General features: G+C 36.9%; 2 protein-coding genes and 1 long non-coding RNA gene across 10 annotated transcripts in view; 2 read left to right on the top strand and 1 right to left on the bottom strand.

The window, feature by feature from the left end:
• Window positions 1–6,103, top strand: part of FXR1 (FMR1 autosomal homolog 1) — a 64,912-nt gene extending 58,809 nt beyond the window's left edge. For 2 of the 5 annotated variants that reach the window (XM_007971996.3, XM_007971999.3), the window contains 2 exons: window positions 4,863–4,954; window positions 5,679–6,103. In XM_007971996.3, the coding sequence (XP_007970187.2) occupies window positions 4,863–4,954; window positions 5,679–5,849 (263 nt within the window). In that variant the 3' untranslated portion in view covers window positions 5,850–6,103. Of the gene's footprint in view, window positions 1–656; window positions 738–4,862; window positions 4,955–5,678 lie in introns of all 5 variants that reach the window. The other 3 variants (XM_007972001.3, XM_007972000.3, XM_007971997.3) reach the window with 2 other exon arrangements.
• Window positions 60–18,954, bottom strand: DNAJC19 (DnaJ heat shock protein family (Hsp40) member C19). Of its 4 annotated transcripts, XR_012095543.1 has the most exons (8): window positions 18,791–18,938; window positions 17,364–17,415; window positions 17,214–17,287; window positions 16,293–16,372; window positions 15,277–15,347; window positions 14,001–14,078; window positions 1,783–1,866; window positions 60–752 (listed from the first exon to the last, which is right to left on the bottom strand). XR_012095543.1 is itself a non-coding variant. In XM_007972003.3 (7 exons), exons 1-6 carry the CDS (start codon window positions 18,791–18,793, stop codon window positions 14,008–14,010), a joined length of 351 nt encoding a protein of 116 aa, XP_007970194.1. In that variant the 5' UTR covers window positions 18,794–18,938; the 3' UTR covers window positions 60–752; window positions 14,001–14,007. The 4 variants fall into 4 exon arrangements, 3 of the variants coding, with proteins under 3 accessions (XP_007970194.1, XP_037844587.1, XP_007970195.1); XM_007972003.3 differs by lacking the exon at window positions 1,783–1,866; XM_037988659.2 differs by lacking the exons at window positions 60–752; window positions 1,783–1,866 and having other exon boundaries at window positions 13,900–14,078; window positions 18,791–18,954.
• Window positions 18,955–18,991: 37 nt separating this feature from the next.
• LOC103221188 (uncharacterized) overlaps window positions 18,992–22,012 on the top strand; it is a 766,285-nt gene continuing 763,264 nt past the window's right edge. The window contains exon 1 of the long non-coding RNA XR_012095545.1: window positions 18,992–19,046. This is a non-coding gene — a long non-coding RNA (uncharacterized lncRNA). The remainder of the gene's footprint in view (window positions 19,047–22,012) is intronic.

Raw genomic sequence — 22,012 nt, 5'->3', positions numbered from 1 at the left:
ACATATATATATATAAATTGTATACTATTGTTAGTGTATGAAGCTTTTTTCAAAGAAAGTATGCAATTCACAAATTGACTTTTTCTTAGTGTTTACTTGGAACAAGGTAGATAGCTTTTTGTCTGTCTTAAATGTTTAGTTCTCAGATTTGTTATAGCCAAATTATTTGAAACTTGGAGGGTTAAAGTGCCCTTTGATGCCATTAAATCAGTACGGCAAGGTACTTAGTGCTTTTATTGTCCCCAAGCTAAAATCAGGCTTTCATCTTACCTCTTTTAAAATAATTATAAATGACACTGGCAAAGGTATATATATCAAGAGTAGGCATTAATTTTCAAGGGCTAAAATGTCATTAACTTCGGTATAAACCAAACTGTACTAGAGAGGAATACTGGGTCCCTGAATGATGGCAGTTTAAGTCTGAGAGTTTTACTGTGAGTTAAAACCCTCTGAATTTCCAGATGATAATTCCATTTTTAATCCATTTGGAATGCTGAAAGCTACAAAAATGTATTTCCTGTCAGTAAACATTTGTTGTTTTATTTTTGGTGTTTAATTAAAAGTTTATTTTTACCCTTTAAATCTTTGAAGGAAAGGTTTTTTTTTTCTTTGTTTGTTTTTGTCAGAATAGTTCATGGTAAACTTTGCAATTACAGATGATAGTGAAAAAAAACCCCAGCGACGCAATCGTAGCCGCAGGCGTCGCTTCAGGGGTCAGGCAGAAGATAGACAGCCAGGTAACTTGAGTGGACCTGTTGACAACATCAGGTTACAAGCATGAAAAAAATGTCATATGTCTGCTTTCTAAATATATTATACTTACATGTACACATGTGTGCATATACATTCAAAATTTGCATTGCATAAATTGTTTATTCAACTAATAAGACTACTACTATTAAGAAAATGCATTCTTCCTTCACAGTGTGTTAGTAACTTGTCTAATTGAACTAATGTTGTGTCCTAATTGTTTACATGGAAATACTGTTGAGAAGACCATTTTGTTCACTTGCCGGTTTCTTCACACTTGAGATGGGGCCTGCCATCCCAGGGACTATGTTGTAGATTGTGATTGAGGTTGATTGGCAAAACTGGGCAGCTTTTGCATGGTGCCTGCTTACTGTATCTGAATTCAGCACCTCATTTTTGTGGGAGTTGTAATACCCACAATTTAAAAAAGTATAAAAGAGAAAAATATTTGAAGGTGTCTTTAACCTAATACGAGGAATGCATGTTATGTTTTTGTTTGTTTATTGTAGTGTGGTGCCTTTTCCCTTACACCCACTAACTATTCAAATTAATAGTACTTACTTTTAGAATGTTTATTTTATGTAGTCATTAATTCTTAGTAACTTCAAAGAAAGTTGTTTGCTGTGTCTATTATTTTGAACATAATTCCATTTCCTATGTACAGAGAATCACATGTATATTCACAATGAAGCAATTGTGTGCACCAGAAATAAACCCCTTTCAAACTAATCAATTTTTGCATTCTTTCCAAAACCAGTTCTTTTATGTGTTTTCCCCAAATAAAGAATGTAAATTCTGGCATCTTTACTATTTTAAATTTAGTGGTTGTAGAGACATTTGGGAAAACTGATTAAGAGAATTAGTTTCCATCCCTAAAAGTTCATGTTTTAAAGATAGTTGGAAAATTTTAGAGCAATTAAATATTGTCAAAAAATTGGAAGTGTCCAGAAAATATTTGTTTTCCTTCCCCTTCTTTCCTCCCCTCCTTTAATGTTGGAAATATATTTTAGGGCTGAGCGCAGTGGCTCATACCTGTAATCCCAGCACTTTGGGAGGCCAGGTGGCAGGATTGCTCGAGCCCAACAGTTTGAGACCAGCTTGGCAGTGGGATCCTGTCTAGAGAAAATATAAAAATTAGCTGGATGTGCTAGTGTGCACCTGTAGTCCCAGCTACTCTGGAGGCTGAGGCGGGAGAATCACTTAAGCCTGGGAGGTTGAGGCCGCAGTGAAGGGTGATCGTGCCACTGCACTCTAGCCTAGGTGACAGAGTGTGACCCTGTCTCAAAAAAAAGAAGTATTTTAGATGAAGAGATTATTTCATTTTTTGAAGGTGGTACAGCAGTGATACATTTTCTGGCCCTACTGTAAACAAGAAAATTCAAGCTATCCGTATGAATGTAACAATATATTACAGCATTTATTAACTAGATACATGCTGGTTTATTACCAAGTCAGCAGGCATAAAAGGAGTAACAGTGGGGTTTGTTGGAGAAGAGGCAAAAATTTCTGTATAGTATTAATTGCAACTTGAGTAGTTTGGAGGCTTCAACAGTTTGACAATGATTTCTTTCCATACTGCATCTATTCCTGTTTTACTTCTTTGGGATAACTACTTCCCTCTTTTAAAACTTCTTGCATTTCCTAGCTTGCCCCTTCTCCCAAAAGATAGAGTGGGTGAAACAAGCACAAAATTGTTACCCTTGGTCCTGGTAGCAGTTCTAGGAGGCAGCCTCCATCTAAAGTTAACATCAACATTCTCTTTAAAACGCTCATTTAATCTGATCTCATCTGCTCAAAATTTCTTGCTGCTCTTCGTGTAAATTAAGCAGTGAATATTCTTTACCATTCTTAGAATGTGACAATACACACTGGTGTCCAGTTGATTAACTTGGATCCCTTAGAGGAAATTCTAGAGTCCATGTCATTACACAAATTGCCTGTATTTTTTCTAGATATTGTTATTTATTAATCTGTATTGGATTTTTAAGGGGCTTTGTATTATAAGGACTGGCTATGAACAGGTTTTTATTTGAATTAACAGAGGTTTCTTTTGGCTTCCTTTTATTTAGGTAGGGGATACCCCCGCTAAGTGCTTGCTAATTTAGTTGAAAACTGTATCAAAATATATTATTCTATCTCTGTACACAATGGATGAAAGGTTCTAGGAATTGTTTCAACATGTGTTAGGTTGGTGTAGTTTTTGCACCCATCCCAAAATGGTGAAAACCACAATTACTTTTGCACCAACTTAATTTAGCAGCAGGGTTTCCAGTTAGATATTTAGGTGTCACTGAGGGCCGAACTTGGAAACAGTGCATTCGCTATGCTGTTCCCCACACTGGCTAGAATTGTTATTGTAATAGGTTTGCTGCCATGTATATAGACATAATAAAGTGGATTATGACAATAGCCCTTTCCCCAATATTGTAAACTCTTTTTAATGTAGTTATAAATATATTAGCAATGAATTTAATTTAAAAAGCCTCAAGATGAGCGTACTGAGTTTCTTACAGTTTGGAAGGAAAGAGGTAGTTTCAGATTTGAAACGTCTTTAGTGGTTTTCTAGTAAATGATATATGTAAGCTCTGAAATAGGTTGTTCCCTTGTGGTTTTAAAAGATACACATGATAGTTCTAGGAAGTTCTTGGATCTTAATGACAGTGTTAGCATGTTAATTCATAATTAAGAAATATGAATTGTAAATACTATCCAGCTTTTTATCATACCCGAATGATTTAGTTGTTTTCATAGAATTTATACTTTATGGACCAATTCTCCCCATACCTGGTGACTTTAAATAAATAATTTAAAATTTACCGGAGTTTTCATTCTTCACGTAATTAAATTGCTCCCATAATTTAAAATATATATTGTGCTTTTACATATCAGGGATTTTCTAAAACAGTTTGTGATAGAAAATAATTACTTGAAAGAAAAAAGGGTGGTTCTTTTGATATTTCTTAAAATCAGTGAATTCTAAGTTTCAATTCTTTTTTTTTTTTTTTTTTTTTTTGAAACAGAGTTTCACTCTTGTTTCCCAGGCTGGAGTGCAGTGGCACAATCTCAGCTCATTGCACCCTCCACCTCCCAGGTTCAAGCAATGCTCTTGCCTCAGCCTCCTAGGTAGCTGGAATTACAGGCTGTGCCACCACGCCTGGCTAATTTTTCATTTTTAGTAGATGGGTTTTCACCATGTTGGTTGAACTCCTGACCTCAGGTGACCCGCCCACCTTGCCTCCCAAAGTGCTGGGTTTACATTTGTGAGCCACCATGCCCGGCCCTAAGTTTCAGTTCTTGAGTGTTGATGTATAAAGTGAGTCAGTCCACATACTGTAGAACATAGGTAATTTGTTGAAGTTGGGTTGACGGTAGGGTGTTAGTTTCGTTTAGTCTTTTTCCTAATTCACTACTGCTACTTCTTTGCAAATACACATTTAAGATAGTCCCTACCAAGACTGACAAAGGGGGCGTGGGAGGGGTGTCACTGAATACACTCTGGACCTTTTCCCAGTCTGATCAATGTCTACATTTTTAGGGTGGTGGTCTGTCATCTTTAGTTTGCTTGTAGTTTCTTACTTGAATCACTCAGAATAGTTTCTAGTGTGAAACGTTGAAACAAAGCCATAGGATAAACCACACTTGGATTAATTGTGCTTAAAAAAAAAAATGAGTAAATATTTTTGTATCTGATGAAATTTTCAAATTTAAGTATATTATACTATGATTTGGATCAAATTTGCCCCATTTCCCCCCACTGACAATTGCAAACACTGGGCTTAGAACACTGCGTTTGTATTTCCTTTTACTGGTTGTGGGTTTCTCTACCAACTTTGTTCCACAACCTTAGGGTCAACCAGAAGCAAATAACTGGATTCTTGGGAAAGAGGAATTTAATCTAGATTTCCTCAATCTCAAGCTTGAAATTTTCTTCAGCACCAAAAACCCAGGCAGATTTTTAAAGCTTTGTTTTTGGTTGGAGGTGATACCCAGCTTAAGAAAATTTTGACACTGGGTGACCCACCACTAGTTTAATAGTGAAATTACCCTTTATCCATAAATAAACTTTAGAAATATTTTTTCAACACCTGTAATTTTTTTCTCATCTTTAACAGTCACAGTTGCAGATTATATTTCTAGAGCTGAGTCTCAGAGCAGACAAAGAAACCTCCCAAGGGAAACTTTGGCTAAAAACAAGAAAGAAATGGTAAGGAGAATTTAACCTGTAGGTTTTTGTTGTTTTTTTAATTTTTGGTATGGTTTAGCTTTATTTTTTTACTACTTTTACTGTGTGATCACTTGTTTCCACAAATAGACAATACTATTTTACTTAGACTCTTGAATATGTTCTTGGCCCCAGATAACTGAAGATATGCATGCTTGAGCCTGAAATGCTTTTTAGTTAGAGCTCCAAATAGCATTTATAAAATTCAATCTGCCCAAAGATACCGGGCATAGAGACTGTTGCCTAATTCAGGAGCAATAGGCTATATACCTCTTCTCATTGATGGATATAGACCTTTTAAATTTTAGTTCTTTTAAATGCTTTACAGTATTTGATATGTAAATGTGATTTTTCAAAAGGTGAGTAAAGTAGGTGATTATTTAAATGTTTAATATTAACTGTTTATGTCATTTTCATGGTGAGCTTGCCAGTGTTTTAAAATTAGGTACAGTTTTCATTAGTTCAGATGTTTTGTGTGGTTTGGACACTGCTACGTACTAGAGATACAAAGTTGGAAAGACCCATAGAGTGGAATACTTTGGTATTTGTTTTGAATTTTAGAGACGTTTTAATACTTTGATCCATTGTGGCTTCAAATATGAAACTGAAAATTTTCATTAGCTAATTAATGTTTATGTAGCTGTTTTCCTCCTCAGCTATAGATTTCATTTATAAAGAAGTTGAAAAAGTTGTCTCCCTTTGGCAGGCAAAAGATGTGATTGAAGAGCATGGTCCTTCAGAAAAGGCAATAAACGGCCCAACTAGTGCTTCTGGCGATGACATTTCTAAGCTACAGCGTACTCCAGGAGAAGAAAAGATTAATACCTTAAAAGAAGAAAACACTCAAGAAGCAGCAGTCCTGAATGGTGTTTCATAAACTGAAGAAGTTCCTAGTTTACAGTTCTTTTACATTACATTTACAATAGTGCTTGTACAAGCTTGCCAAAGATAGAATATGGATCGCCAGTCTTTACATCGCACTTTCAGTTCCTCCATTTGGAATTCAAAAAGGGGAGGGATCCTGAAGAAATCATATGTTAAACATACTTTGACACCTACTGTGTTATAAAATATATCATCAGATGTGCCTTGAGAATAGTATATGTAACATTAAAAAAAAGTTGCTGGCTATAGGAAATGTTATTTTGTTTTCAAAATATGGCAGAGATGGGGGGTGGTGGGTGGGGTGGGATCCCTAACGTAATATTCTTTATGAAAGCATTAGCTGCTTTTGTTACATTTTTAATATGCAACCACTTCTTCACCTGAGGAAAACTAGAATGAAATGCAGTCTAAAATATTTTGCACTGAATTGTAATTTCTTCATTAGTTTAGTCTGGAAACTGGTCTGTTTTAATGTGTTTTTTAAATGCTGTATGTAGAGGAAAATCTGCAGACCACTGGAATACATTTGTTAAACTCTCATCTGCAGGGACACTGGGCGATACTTGGCAGTGACTGTTCTACCTTGAGGCTTTGTTTGGTTTATTTATTAAAGTGTACAGTATTTAAAAATCAAACATAGCTTTAAACACTAAGCTGAATTAGTCATGTCCATTCAGACATAACCTGAACTACTGAAAAGATCAATTTCCAGAAGGTTTATTCTGTATAAACTACATGTTAGTCTTCAGTAGAGTATCTTTTTTTTTCCTTTTTTTTTTTTTTTATTTCGGTTGTTTGATGTGCAATATGTTTTTGTATGCAGGTAGTAAATAAACTTTGATCTTCCATTTGCTGAATTTTTTTAACTTTCTACTTTTTACACCAATTGTTGCAAAGTAGTTGGAGCTATTTATAGGCTTAGGATAGGATACTTCGCTTTTTAAAAAGCAGTTATACTTGCTCGTAAATAGCATTAAAATGTCAGCTGGCCATTTAATCATTTTGTAATGAATCCTCTGAAATCTTAACACAAGTTTAGGCTGTTAGATGCATAGGTAATTAATAATACATGTGATAATTAGGAAAAAAACCCTAACAAAATTCTAATCAAAAGCAACTTTGGAAGACAATGGGGGATAGAAGGTATGACAAGCAACTTTTAAATGATAGGCCAGTGTTTTGCTTCTTGATTCTCAACTTATTTTGAAGGCTCTCATACCAGTGACTAAAAATCAGTTATTAAACTTTATGTTTTAGTCAGAGCTTAATTTTTATGAAGATAAAGACATGAAGTTTAACAGTGGTACAACAATTAGTACAGCTAATTTTGAGGTCAATTGTTAGAAGGCTTTGTTCCACAATATATATAGACCACTGAACAAAGAATGACAGCCCTTTGCATCGTTTGGCATACAAAAAGTGTTTTTTGTGTGCATAGCCCTCAAATTAATTATAATTAAGGTTAAAATGTGCTGGTATTAAGTGCTTTTTCCTGAAGCCTTCTGATTAGTTCTTGGTAAGAGAATTTTAAAGTAAGGTGTGAGTAGTGCAACTCTTGTCCTTTATATATAAAAGGTATCAAGTAATTTCGTTTTGTGATTTAAAAAAAATTACCCACAAATGTCTTTTTTTAAATCGATCAAAGTTAGAAACAGTTGTCTCAGATCTCTTACATAATTGGGTTAAAAATTATAAGGTATTAGAGGAACTTTAATGCCAAATTGGTAAAGAAAAAAACGATTTTCATTCTCTCCCCTGTAGAATAGTCAGATACACTAAAATCCGTTTTCCATAAAGATTGTTTCAGTGGGAATGGAAGAAACAAAATCTTAAGAGTATAGCTGAACCAGTTCTTCATACTAGCAATAACCACATTAAGTTCATTATTTTACAAATGACTAAACCCAGTGTCTTGTCCTTTAAAAAATATAGGTACTGCAGAATTGTGATAAATATGCATTTTTTTTTTTAAAGAGAGCCCACTCCCCAAATGGTAGCCATTAATTCAGGTAGTCTTCTAAATGTATTTGAGAGGGGTCCGTCTTTTTGGCTGCTATCCTAGTTAGATGAGATGTTGCTATGGGAAGAACTTGCCAGTATACACTAGACAGACACTTAAGCAAAAGATACATTCTGCAGCCAGGCACGGTAGCTCATGCCTTTGCTTCTAGCTACTCAGGAGCCTGAGGTGGGAGCATAATTTGAGCTCAGTTCTGTGCCATTGAGACCCTCTTTAAAGAGAAGGAAAAAAGGTATTCTGGAAGGTCTTGTGCAGTTCCAACAATGTTTCGGCATATATCTATATGAATTCATACGATACCTGAACAGAATCACGAAGTAACAGCTGAGATTATATGGTAGCAAAAATGACCTGCTTTTCCTGAGGCTTTGGGAGGCCTGCGATTCCTAGTTTAGGCATCATGATCTTTGTTAAGCCTTAAAGGGGGCTAAAACTTGTGCAAAATGGTGTCTCTGGTAACACTTCAGACATAATTGGCAAAAGTATAATAGGAATGCACAAATTTTTATTTTGAAATAATCATGTATTTTAATGTGGAATTAGAAGCAGCACATCAAACTGGTGAGTTCATAGAAATTTACCTGAGATGCTGCTGGGTTCCATTGCTGTTGTGTTAAGTCACGTATTTTTGTAGCTGCTGTTAGCTGTGTCTAGTGTTTTGTAACCTAAGGAGGGTCTTATAAAAGTTGGTATGTTAACTAAATCTTGGATTGGGAAATAGCACCATTTGTATCCTCTGCAAACAGATTTATGCTTTTGAGGTTCAAACCAACTAGTGTTCTCATAGGCTGTTGCCTAAGGACAGATAAAAATGGAAAACAGGCTATGTCAAGGGACAGATGATTCGTGATTAAGAATGGCAGTAAAGGAAAATTACACCCGGATTTTCTTCTGTAAGGTTTCAAGGAACTTGGATTTGAACTGAATCTACTGTTTTGGAAAAAAATCCCAACAAAAAGGATGTTTGTTATTGTCTCAGTCTTCCTGTCTTTGCTACACGATTTGGATCCCTTATGCTTTTTCATAAGATTATGTGTTTGCTATAGTGAATTTGCTAGCCCCCCACTGGTTTTTAAATTTTAGTTCTTTATTAGAACGTGTACTTGAATGGACTACAGTTGCTTATAACCCATGTTAATCTTTGATAGTATTTGGGGTTTTATTTCAGGAGCTTTTGCAATAAAGCAGGAACTGCAATCTGCTTAAAGTCAGACTGTTAGCAGGTGGTGTTAACTTAAAACTGACTTAAGTCCATTACATTGAACAGTAGGAAATCACCACTTTTGTAAGGGTCAAAAATGATCAACTATTAACAATTTCTTAAATCTAATTACAAATTTTAAAAAAGTTTATCAGTATATCACTTCAGATTCATCTGTATCTTCTGTACTAGTATTTCTAGTACTGAGGTAAGGTACACAATTCCCCTGGAAAAACTATACTCTAGTTTTATAAGATGATTTCCCAGTCCATTTGCTTGTTTCTTCTTTTGATAATTCAAAGAGATGCTTTAGGTGACAGTACAGAATTAGAAGCCACTATTTTAGCTCTATAAACTTTTTCTCTATGGTTTCAGTTTTATGCAACCAGAGAGGGCTGGATGAGTTGGTATCTTTAAGGCCCTTCCAGTGGTAATTTGAGTCTAGTCACATGTCAGACCCTGGGCAACACCTAACCAAATGCCCAAGTATTCTCACAAGGAGTATGCCAAACTTAAGTGGTGTTTGTTTTACATATGTATCCATCCCAGACATTTTCAACTATGCTGAATGCAATCTATAAGATATTCCAAACAAGGACAAAGTAATTTTTCACAAGTCTTACAGCCCCACTATTAAGTATGCTACTTATTAGCTTCTTGAATTTCTTTGTATTTCAGTGATTGGTATGTTCTTTTTATTTTTTTTGGAAAGTTTTTACCTCTTTGTACCCTCTTAATTGGATTAACTGTAAAATGTACGTACTAATTTATTAGTTTTAGAGAACATTTTCATTAAAAATATTTTCCAATAGTTTTTCTAGATAAACAATTTTTACTTAATTGTTGCCTGGTTGCTTAAATTTCAACCTCCTTAGACTTCCTTTTTCAGCTAACTTGGCTGTCTTCAGGTTGTGAAGAAAAATGTAAATATATATTTGAAATTTCATTAACTGAAACTGCAGTAAGGTGGCAGCAAATGTTAACCACAACAGATTATCCCATATCATTGGACTGTTCTATTATTGGGTCAGGAATAATAGGTGACACAGGATAGAAGCTTTTCCTATATATATCTTGTTACTAAGGCAGTAGTTGGCTCTAAGCTGAAAAACAGCACACTGTACAGCAGTCCAAAAACTAAAACCAGAGCTTAGGTCATTCAAGTTAACTGGTACTCAAGGTTACTCATTCCAGGATACTTTACATAACCAAAAACCTAGGAGAGCATTCTACATAGTAATTTTTTTTTACTTTGTTTACATAAAATTTACAGGTTTTTTTTTTTTTTCTTTTTAGCTTAGTCTGTTCTTTGACATTGTTGATCCATGTTCTAAATTTTCATCAGATTTAACCTGTTTGGAGGCTCATGTGCACTCAAAATGTGAACCTACTACAAGCTTCTGAACTGCAAAACAACTTTTTTTTAAGGTCACTGTCAACCTTATACAATTTCTCATGATTGAAAGAGAACTTCTCATTCCAACCTAAAACACCACTAACCCGTTTAAAAATGAAGCATTATGCCTGAGTGAAATTTTATTTTTAGACATTTCTGATACTAAGTTTTCTTTATGGGAGCCCATATATATTCAGTATACTAAATTTACACAGCTTTCAGTGTGGCAATAAGCTAGTTCCCTAATTTTTCTCAGTTCTCATTGGTATTCCATTTAAATGTTTCCATAAGTACTCATCATTTGGAAAATAGTTGATGGCAGGGCAGGATAACTTGCTTAAAACTAAAGTTGGAGAAAGTTAACTTCCAGGACAACCCATTATAGCTCACTTCTTACCAACAAAGCAGTATACAGCACCTTAGGACTCATTTCTAATAGTGTCAACCCAGATGGCCAGTAAAGCCAAAAGGGAAGAGGCTAAGTGACTCACAGAAATCTCTGAATTTGAGGTCTAATATTGAAGGCTATAGATAGGAATTCCCCACAAACTTCTAATGAGGACTAATATGAACATAGCAAATTGGAGAAGACAGCCAGGACCTAATTCTAGTTTCACTAGCTGTGGGACCTGAGAAAACGACCACTTGCTCTGGACTTTTGTTTCCCAAGCCATAAAACGTGGAGGAATCCTCACAATTTCAAGTTGGTCATGTATCCTTCCCTTTTACAGAGAAAGCTGAAGCCCCAAACCTCAGATTTACCTGGCTTCTGCAGAAGTTGAACTTGCAACCTACCTCCCATTCCCTAAGTGTGTTTAATCATGCCGCCGCCTTTAAAATTTATCTGGAAGCACCAATGAATAAAGACAAAGGACCCAAACTGGATCTGTGGAGATAAGTACCAGACTCACATCTCAGTACCATCAAGGAAAACATGCTTAGGTTATCAGAATTGTAAAGCCATAGTACAAAAGTTAGGAGAATGGAACTTGGGATGTAAGAAAGATCAGCCATTCTCAGCATGTCGCCTTGGGTGCTTAACTTTACTAAACTTCATTTCCTCACATGTAAAATGTACATCATAATAACCAGTCTACTGAGAGATACAGGAAGAATACTTAGCACAGTGCTAGTACATTGTAAGTACTCAAATGTTACAGACCAAGTATTTTGTAAGAAAATACCAGTAAAAGATTAAAGTTTTTTTTATGGATCGTATTGGTATCAATCACCTACCATGATCTTTAGAGCCCTCACATGGATGACATTTAAATGTTCAGTTTGCCTAACAGCCTTCAATGAAACATGGATTCTTCTACTTAAAAAAGGTAAGCCTTGAGAAAATAAAACTGATTACTATGCAAGAAAAAATGTGCTCCGCTGTGCTCCCTGGTATTATTTTTAAGTGGTTTCCGTTGTTTTAACACCTGTCTTAAAACAGGTATGCCATCTGCACTGAACACCCAAAAGTATTTATATCTACTAAGTTAAATTTCCCTTTTTAGAGTTAATGCTTCATTGCTTGTCAGCGTATTATCACTGTCTGTCTTTGAAAAATTTGCTTTTAAGTCTTAACTATTTCTTCATAAAGATCTTGTTCAGAGGAACAGTTTTTGATTTGTCCAATGGACTGAAATAAAAGGTTAGTAAACCAAAATACAGTTGATCCTCATTATTAGTGGAATTCCTTATTTGTGAATTTTCCTACTCACTAAAATTTATTTGTAACTCCAAAATCAACATCCTTTTCTGGTCATTTGTGAGTATTTGCAGAGTGACAAAAAGTTCAAACCACTTTATGTGCACAAGGCAATGCTCTACTTGTTTAAGCTTTCACACCATAAACAAGTATCCTTTTTGTGGTCTATTTAGTGCCAAGCTTCATGTTTGTGCTTTTTGTTGGTGATTTTGCTGTTTTAAGATGGTTCCCAAGAGTAGTAGTGAAGCGTGCTACCTAGTGTTCTTAAATGCAAAGAAGGCTGTGATGTGCCAAGCATGAGTTATAGTGCTGTTGGCTGTTAATTCAAAGTTAATGAAATACTAAAGAATGTTTTCAAGCAGAAACAGGTAGATCAAGGTTATATACTGACTGGCAGACAATATTGTGACCGAAGGGTCACAGAATCTGTATTTCTCTTAGGAACTTGTTCCTTACAGGCGAATTCAGTGTTCACAGCCACCTTAAAGAACAGAATTACCACAAACAAGAACCAACTAACTGTACCTTCATGTCTCCTTGTCCCTGGAAATAAAATAATTTATCCTGCATAAAAGCCTTAGAAGCTAGTGTTTCATCATACACTAAATCACAACAGACTCCATCAGATTTTAAACAAGGATATAGGATAGAAAACACAAAGAGCAGATATACCTTTACTTTATAAGGCAGATAAATATTACCTCCACTATTTTTTTTAACCTCAAAAGTCCTTATATCCTTCAATAATTAAGAACCTTATGATGATTTAAGGAAGTTTAGATGGTAGGTAGTAAAATTTATCATCTTAGAGCTACACATAGAAATATTCCTGTTGGGAAATACATACTAATTTATATCAGATGTTTTATACAGGTCCTCTGGTTAAGATCCTTATATATTTTATGTTAGATGAACAGTAAGTAATTTGCCTTTAAACATCATTTAAATTAGTATATAAATTCTAAATTGTCCAAATTAAACATGTTGATATTGAGAACATTTGTTTTCAGTTTTGCTAACAGTGTTTATCATAACAATTGCAGAAATCTGATTATGTCAAGAAATAGCCAACTGAAGGAATAATTTATAAATGGTCAGTACTGTTGAGGGGCTAGCTGAATACAATGTAAATACTTCTCATGCCTGTAATCTAGCACTTTGGGATGCTGAGGTGGGAGGACTGCTTGAACCCAGGAGGTTGAGGCTGCAATGAACTTGTGATTGTATCAGACCTGTACTCTGAAATATTTATACTATTTTTAATGCATGAAATAAAAATTGTATGTACATAGAATACACACAACCCCCTAGGTCAATTTGTTAGGTCTAAGTTGTGGTTAAATTCACTTTTAAATACAAGGTTCCAAGTATCCAAGTTGCTGGGCCAGTTGCCTGTACCTGGAACAGCCTTTCCACCGAATAAGGTAAGAGTCCCTACTTAAACAGCCTGAGCTAATTTCCATCATACTATTTATCACATAGTCTAATTACCAGTTTATCAGTCTCCCATGAAAGTGGGGGCTCCCTCAGAGCAAGGACTGTCATCTTCACTTTGCTTTGAAAAGTAGACATAGGTCCCAAATCATCTGCTAAATGAGTAATGAACAATATTTCTATTCAGATGGTGTGTGCTTGCCCATAATTAATATGCAAATATTCTAAACTAATCTGATTTTAAATCCCCAAATTTAAACAAGAAAAATATACCAAGGCTTTGAGATTTAGCTTGTGCTAAATCATTTTTTAAAATTGTAGCTCTGAGGCATTTTATTATAAAAACTTAGTACTCATATACATAAACTAATATGAACTTAAAATTCATCATACATTTACTTCATTTTTTAGCTTGACCTTCTAGTAAATCTTTAGCTTCATTGATTTTGGCTGCTATATAAGGAGATCCTCCTATAGGAAGAAAGAAAAAAACAGTTACAATATGGATTCTCAATTTCTGCTTGGTAAAAAGCTACTCTTGTTTCAAGGACTCCAATGCTTACCTGAGGGAGATTTAGCAGAAACAGTGTTTTTAATTTTTAAAAATTAACCCTGACACTGCAACTGGATGACCAGATACATGGTAATATATGTGACCAATGAGAAATGAATTTACGTGGGAGAGATTTCTACAAAGATGACACCTTTTTAGAAAGCTTAAACTGATAGAAATAGGATTTCTATCACATATACTGGATACATATGTATATGCCTTTGAACTGGTGTTAGCCTATTCATGATTACAGGTCATAAATGAACATCAATTATACCATGATATTCTCAGAGGCTTCTGAGCTGTTTACTGGAAAGATCCCAGTTTGCTTTACATCCTTTTTCTGTCCAGTTTTTCTTTTTCTATTATCTGCTGTCCCTTCACAATGTCAATCTACAGCTGCTTTCCTACAAATCTGCTGGAGGAGTGATTCTCAAAGTATGGTCTTAGACCAGCAACAAATAACAGGAAACTTAGTATAAATGCATATTTATGGGGCTCCACTGCCGACCTACTGAATCAGAAGCCCTCCATATAATACAAGCTGAATTTCATAAAAGACACTGTGAAATCAGATATCAAACAATTATAACACTGTTTAAACTGAAAAACCCTCTTTATTAATGAAAGCCCTCTCCTATAATAAGTAAAAGGATACAAACACTAGAACATGAATTCTGTGGTCTAATTTTTGGTATTCAAAGAAATTCTTGCTTTCCTTCAACACAGCCAAGGCTGCATAGAAGTGTATCAGAAACGAATAAATAAATCCCATTAAGTTTCTATCTAGGTAATCTCCGTTTCAAGGTATCTAAAATGGATAAGGAAAAATTACGTTTTAGTTTTACTGAAATTTAACATCTTAATTTATAATAAATGTAGGCCAAAACCCCCACAAAACACAGTAATAGTAGCACTTACATCTGCTCATTCTGTAAATAAAGTTTTCACTCAGAATTTAAGATACCAAAAATATATGGCTCCAGCCCAGGAGATAGGACTTACACACAGATTTAAGTGTTTCCCTTCTAATAGCCAGGAATTTGAGATAAAATCCCATTAATAACAACTAGTCACACCAGCAACATCTACAACAAGAATTTAATGACTACTTACCTTTGTCAGGATGATTTAAAAGCATAATTCGTCGATGAGCATCTCTTATTTTCCCTTTATTGGCAGTAGGGCTAATTAAAAAAAAGAAAAGATTTACTTCAACCTACTTCTGTATCATCAAAAAATTGTACATAAAGGCCAATTAAAGACATTGTGAAACTAGTAAATTAACACAACGATATGAAAAGCTGTTTAGAAACCTCAACACACCCAATGTGTATCCTAAATTGGGGAACTAATCTGCTCCTTAGAAAACTAAGGCACTCTCAAAAATGTGTTGAACTTGTAATACTCATTACAACAGTCCTTTTATTGATAAGAAAAGCATGTTTAAGGATTTGAAAGTGAAGAAGGCAGAATTTTTTTTTTTTTCTTTTGTGACAGTCTCACTCTGTCACCTAAGCTGGAGTGCAGTGGCTTGATCTTGGCTCACTGAAACCTCTGCCTCGCGGGTTCATGCGATTCTCCTGCCTCAGACTTCCAAGTAGCTGGGATTACAGGCGTGTGCCACTACGCCTGGTTAATTTTTGTATTTTCAGTAGAGACAGGGTTTCACCATGTTTGCCAGGCTGGTCTTGAACACCTGACCTCAAGTAATCCACTGGCCTTGGCCTCCCAAAGTGCTGGGATTACAGACATGAGTCACTGTGCCTGGCCAAAGGCAGAATTTCACCACACACAAAAAATGTCAGTTACAGAGAACACTGAACACTGTGATAATCTGCTGAGGAGTCTATCTCTCAATAAATGAAAAAGTGCCTGTGTTTTAGCAAATACTCTAGGAAAAAAGAAAAAGTGCTTAAGTGCTAGTGTGCCTTCTCATTTGAAGGACTGTTTACATCTTAAAAATAACGTGAAGGAACAGTACAGTTTCACTGATTAGAATTGGTAATATTAATCTTCCTAGGACAAAATCCCCATGACCCTCTCCTATTAAAGGAGAGAAGGTCTTTCTTATATTTCCTCATGGCTCTAGAGTGGTAGAAAAATGCTAAAAATATTAGAGATTATTTTACCTTACACCTAGTATTAATGCTGCTTCCCGTTTTGTCATTTTGGGTTCAAACCCACCTCTATAATAGCCACCACTGAAGGCCTGGAAGAAGAAATGCCATTTGTAAAGAAAGGTTAATACAATAAACAAAGTCGCTTTAAAAAAGAAGTCTGGAAGTATTCACAGAGCCAGTGGAAAAACTAAGACATTCCAGAGGACTTTAAGTGCAATTCCTGAGGTATTAAGAAGTGGCTCAAGAACAGGATCTGGACGTCTTTTGAGACAAGAGGTTCAAGGGTATTTGAAACAAGACTTTAAGATACATATACAGAAAATACCACTATCAGCTCCTCTGGCCTTGCTATGTCATCAATCGTAGTAAAGCCTACAATCACTCTATTCTGTTACACTTAATCACAACATAAATATTCAACAGGTGATCACAGTCAAATCTATTCTTAACTGTGACCACATAGGGTATGACCATAACATCAAGTCAAACCCTATAGCCTAATTAACTAGAGTGCTACCTATGTATGATGTTTGGGAGTGCCAGGGCCACATGGTAAGATCGAATCACTTTAGAATCTCATATACCTCTGTGTGTGTGATGCAGAGCGGATAAAGGAAAACAATATGTATAGATGATGCTGAAGGTGATGGTATGTGAAAAAGTGGTATTTCACAAGAAAGTTGGGTGTAGTGGGGTACTAGAATTACCAATACCCCATCCAACTCTGTCACATATAACATCTGATGTTTCAGGGTAGCACCATTACAAAGTTCAGAACTTCTATACTCTCCTTGTGGGAAGCAGGAGAATGGGTCCAAAGCAATCACTTAGAACTTCATGGATATTTGGAAATTTACCCTTCCTTAAGTGTGGCTCTAGGTTTCAAATACAAGCAGCAAAGAATTAGCAAAAGTGTTCATTAAGTCTTACAGATTTTGGTAGGCTTTGAAAAACTTGTTTTACTTGAGGCTCCATATGCTTCATGGCTTGCAAAACATAACGGCCTAAAACCAAAAGCAATAGAATAAGTAAATCTCCAATCTTCCCGACTTCACTTCCACCCCCAAACCATAAACAAACCTGCAAATCCTGCAGCAGCAATGGTCAGTCCAACTGCTACCACTGTACTGGCCTGGTAAGGGGGAGAAGAGTAAATATTTACTTCTCTAATTCCCACCCTTTCTCATTTCGCCCATTCTCCCATCACCAACTCATTACAAACTGCATTTTAATAGGAGAAACAACATTTTTTTTCCTTTTTTTTTTTTAATTTTTTTCTTGCTATGTTGCCTAGACTGGTCTTGAACTCCTGGCCTCAAGCAATCCTCCCACCTAGGCCTCCCAAAGTGGTAAGATTACAGGCATAAGCCACCATGTCTGGCCGAGAAACAACTTTTAAGGCAGAAATATTCTGCCCAGCAATCCTTAAAACTACTGCATCTGTTATACCGAATGTATTAAAGTTACCGGATTCATTACTATGGGAAAGACGGCAAGTTAGACTTGCTTATTTACCTCTACAATAGGGAAAAAGATGATTCCCTCCGTTTGAAAACTTCTTTCATCCCCGGACAAATTAGGTTACATTAAAGTTCAATCAAAAGTAGTGGAAATAGGCCGGGCGGGTGGCTCACGCCTGTAATCCCAGCACTGTGGGAGGTAGAGGCGGGCGGATCACGAGGTCGGGCGATCAAGACCATCCTGGCTAACACAGTGAAACCCCGTCTCACTAAAAACACACAAAAAAATTAGCCAGGCGTGGTGGTTGGCGCCTGCAGTCCCCGTTACTTGGGAGGCTGAGGCAGGAGAACGGCGAACCCGGGAGGCGGAGCTTGTAGTGAGTCGAGATCTTGCCACTGCACTCCAGCCTGGGCAACACAGCAAGACTCCGTCTCAAAAAAAAAAAAAAAAAAAAAAAAAAATAGTGGAAATAAGATTTCTGTTACAGAAGGAAAAACTGTTCACAGATGGCTCCTGGAAAATTCTGATAACGCATTTTCGAGGCTAAACGTGGGCTAAACTAGGAGAATATACCTTTGGCACTGCCCTGTTGTTTCCTAACAACAGAGGCCCAAATACGTTCAGGAATTTCCGCATGGAGACGACATCTGTCGGCAAAAGCCAGAGAGGATATAGCAAAGTGGAGCCAGTGCCGTGAAGATGTGTTAGGGCAAGGGCACTTATAGTCAAATACGTTTCCACTAATCTCCGAATCCATGACAGCCTTCTGACCTTACAGGAGTTCCAGGAAAGCAACGCCTTAGCGCCCAGAGCCCGTGCGGACAAGAAGCTGGAGAACCGTGCAGAAAGACGATGTAAAAACACAGAGACCCAAGAGGAGCGAGCCAACAGGGCTGTGTCCTGGTGAGTGTGACGCCCCGAAAACCGAAACCTCCCGCCCAGAGTCGCACTAAGGAGCACAACTTCAACTCCACACCTCCGAGGCCGGGAGCTGAGGCTGAGGCCTGGGCCGGAGGTTGCTAAGGAGACCGGAAGGCCGCACTCACCATGGCTCCGTCTGCGCTCCCTTGCTTCCACCGGGAGCACGGCTCATCCCAGCTCAGAGAGCGCGGCCAACACCTGCACGCCTTTACCAGAGAGCGACGCAACCCCCAACCTCAAGCACAAACCGCTCAAGCACAGGCGCCCTACGCAACACGGCAGGAGCAGCCGCAAACTAGGCCGGAAAACTGTCGTAAAAGGGGACGCGGAGGAGAAGGAAAGTCGCTCAAGCAGTGGACAGAGCGGAGAAAGCGACTTCGGGTTGGTTGAAGGGTGGGCGGATCTTTTCCTTTCTAGGTGTAGAGGTGGGGCTTTTCTGTGTTTTCTGTCCTTTGCTCCTGGGCAGTGGGTATTTGGAAATTCTTGCAGGAAAGGGCATGGGCAGCCTTACTCAGAACGATTCCCCCCCCCCCCCCCCACATCTTAGCACCTCGTTTTGCCTTTATGTTAATAATTGTCAAGGGTAGTGAATATAGTTAAACATGCTGTGACAGATTTCCACCACGAACCCAAACAAATACGTTGTTACCCAGTGTAGTAAACGAGATGCTCAGAACAACAAATGAAACCAACCACACTGTGTTTCAGGGGTTGCTCGGTAGCATTTTTTAATTTACAAGAACTTCATTTAAGGATGTGATTTGACAAGACTTCGTGAATGTTTGGGTTTTCGTTTTGTAGAATGGGATTAAAGTGTTCACATTCTGAACATGGAATGTCAAGATCCTACAACTGAAAAGGGCTATTTAAAAGTTTTCCTCGTCACCCAAAATAAAAAGTAGGGCTGGATTTTGCCCTTAGTGGACATCAGTTTCATACGTCCCTACATAAATGCTTGAGAAGAGAAAAATAATGGAAACAATAATGGAATTTTACAATGCAATGTTTGCATGATCAAAATAAGTTTGGAGTTACTTCCCTCTTAGAATTTACAGAGTATTAAATATCAGTTTACATTGCAATGCAAATTTGCTTTGATGACTTGGTTACTTATTAAGCAAATATACAAAATTTTTGACTTTGTTTTCCTCATCTACAAAAACAGTTTGCATTTGATAATCCAAGAGGTCTTCTAGCTCTAAGGTTTTTGTGACGTAATTTATTGTCAGTACATGATTTAAGGTGACATCCAGCACTAAGACACTAGCATTAAGTTTATAACTTCCTCTTTTGCCTCTCTTTTATCTAGTTTTTATCCAGCAATTACAAAATAAATAATCAAGTAAGGCATAAGACCTTGGGACCAAATTGGCATCAACAAACTAGAATGCTATCTGGAAAAATTTATTATGCATATTTTTGGTATGTACAAACTATGTAATGCAGTTTTCTGGAGGAACAGATTTGCAATAGAATCTAATTAGCTTTGAGACTTTACAAAAGCCCAGACTCAGGAAATTGGGAGTGGCAACACAGCAAGACACTTTGTTGAGCTGGAGATAACTCTGTTTTTGGTGGCAGATCAAACTGGAGGTAACCTGGCTCTGTCACTTACTAATACTGTGACTTGGACAGGTTATTTCTGATTGAGTTTCTTCCTCATTTGTAAAATGAAGGTAATGATAACTACCTTGCTGAGTTTTTGTGAATGTAGAGATTATACACATATTGTATTCTGCACATGGTCATCACTCAGTGTGGGGCTGTTATTATTATGAGGGAAACCAGAGTACAAATTGGAGTGTAGAAGCCTTCCTCATTCTGGTGACACCGCATTCATGAATCTAAGTCTGGTTGCCTCTTACCTACCTGCCAAGATCCTAGAAATAGCCTTGAAAAGTAATCTTTTAAAATGTCCATTGACTGATGAATGGATAATCATTCCTCATTTCTTCTAGCTTCTGATGACTGCCAGCATTCCTTGACTTGTGACTGAATCACTGCAGTCTTGTAAGCCAGCATCTTGAAATCTCACGCTGCTCCAAGTTCTCCATCTTCACATTGTCCTTCTCTTCTGTTTGTAAAATCTCCTTCTGGTTTCCTCTTAAAGGATATATGTAATTGCATTTACCAGCCACCCAGATAATCCAGGATAATCTCCCCTTCTCAAGATCCTTTATTTAATCATAGTTTCCAAGACTTTGCCATATAAGGTAACATTCACAGGTTCCAAGGATTAGGACCTGATATCTTTGGGGCACATTATTTAGTTTACTATAGAAAGTAATAAAAGACAAAAGAGGGGGTAGGGACAAAAGAATGAGAAAGGACTCAAGCACATCTTCTTAGTTTCTCATCCCAAATTTTTAAATCAGGTAAGTCACTTCTCCTTGGGAAAAAATAAATGAGAGTTGAGAGCGGTAGCTAAGAGTGTTCTTGCACTGTGGCTTTCAAATATTTTTTGACTGTCATCCTTAGTAAGAAATATATTTTACACTGTGACCCAAGGAGCAAATACATACTTGAGCATACAGATATACATAGTAGAAATTTATTTATTAGATAATACTTATCCTTACTTCATGAAATGCATACTGGTCTTTTCTGTTTCTTAAAAAAATAAGTGCTAGAAAACCTACTAAACTCACAACCCACTAATTGGTCATCACCTAAAGTTTGGAAATTATCACTGCAAAAGTCCACATTTGGAACTATAATGCCAGGCAAATAAGGGAGTTGCCCCACCAGCTGAAAGCCATGTGCCAGACATTGTACTAAATGCTTTACACAGATTGTTTCATTTCACCCTGTGAAATTAACATTTACTTCACTATATTGCTATATTGCTGGATGCATTTTGCTTTTCCCCAGATCCTCTCTCTATGTTTTTTTCCTGCCCTGTGCTCCAGAGGAGCAGAAAGGTTAGGAGGGTGACCTTAATGAACTGTATCCATGAGCAGCTCTCTTATTTTCTGCCTTAGGATTCATGTAGGTCTGTGATCAGGAGATTAGAAGGCAGGAGGAAAGTGAATTCATGGTTTTTATTTCTACCTCTCACTTTCTGGTGATTGCTGTAGGCTGACTGAATTGGTCTGCTGAAGAATACTGCTCCTGTTGTGTGCATGTGTTCTGGTCATTACTCCTGCCTCTCACTCCTTCAGATTTAAGGGTAGTCATGCCTTTACTACTGGCCCCTGCTTGCTAGGCACAGGGCACTTGAACATTTTATGCCAGTTTCCCTTCATCCTGTCCACATCTTTGTAAACAGTCCTCTTATTAAACTTTCCATTTGGCTTTGGTCTGAATGTTTGTCTTCCCCCAAATTAATATGTTGAAACCTAATAACC

The sequence above is a fragment of the Chlorocebus sabaeus genome, chromosome 15, assembly GCF_047675955.1.
Source record: "Chlorocebus sabaeus isolate Y175 chromosome 15, mChlSab1.0.hap1, whole genome shotgun sequence".
Taxonomy (NCBI): domain Eukaryota; kingdom Metazoa; phylum Chordata; class Mammalia; order Primates; family Cercopithecidae; genus Chlorocebus; species Chlorocebus sabaeus.
Note: the sequence above shows the minus strand (reverse complement) of the source record. Positions and strands in the feature narration are given on the sequence as shown.

Excerpts from the sequence above, each read along its gene's own strand:
- DNAJC19 (XM_037988659.2), bottom strand. Across the intron at positions 17,288-17,363 it reads TGCTGCTGCAGGATTTGCAG|GCCGTTATGTTTTGCAAGCC; the intron begins GTTTGTTTATGG and ends TTTTGGTTTTAG. Across the intron at positions 14,079-15,276 it reads TTTAAATCATCCTGACAAAG|GAGGATCTCCTTATATAGCA; the intron begins GTAAGTAGTCAT and ends TTCTTCCTATAG.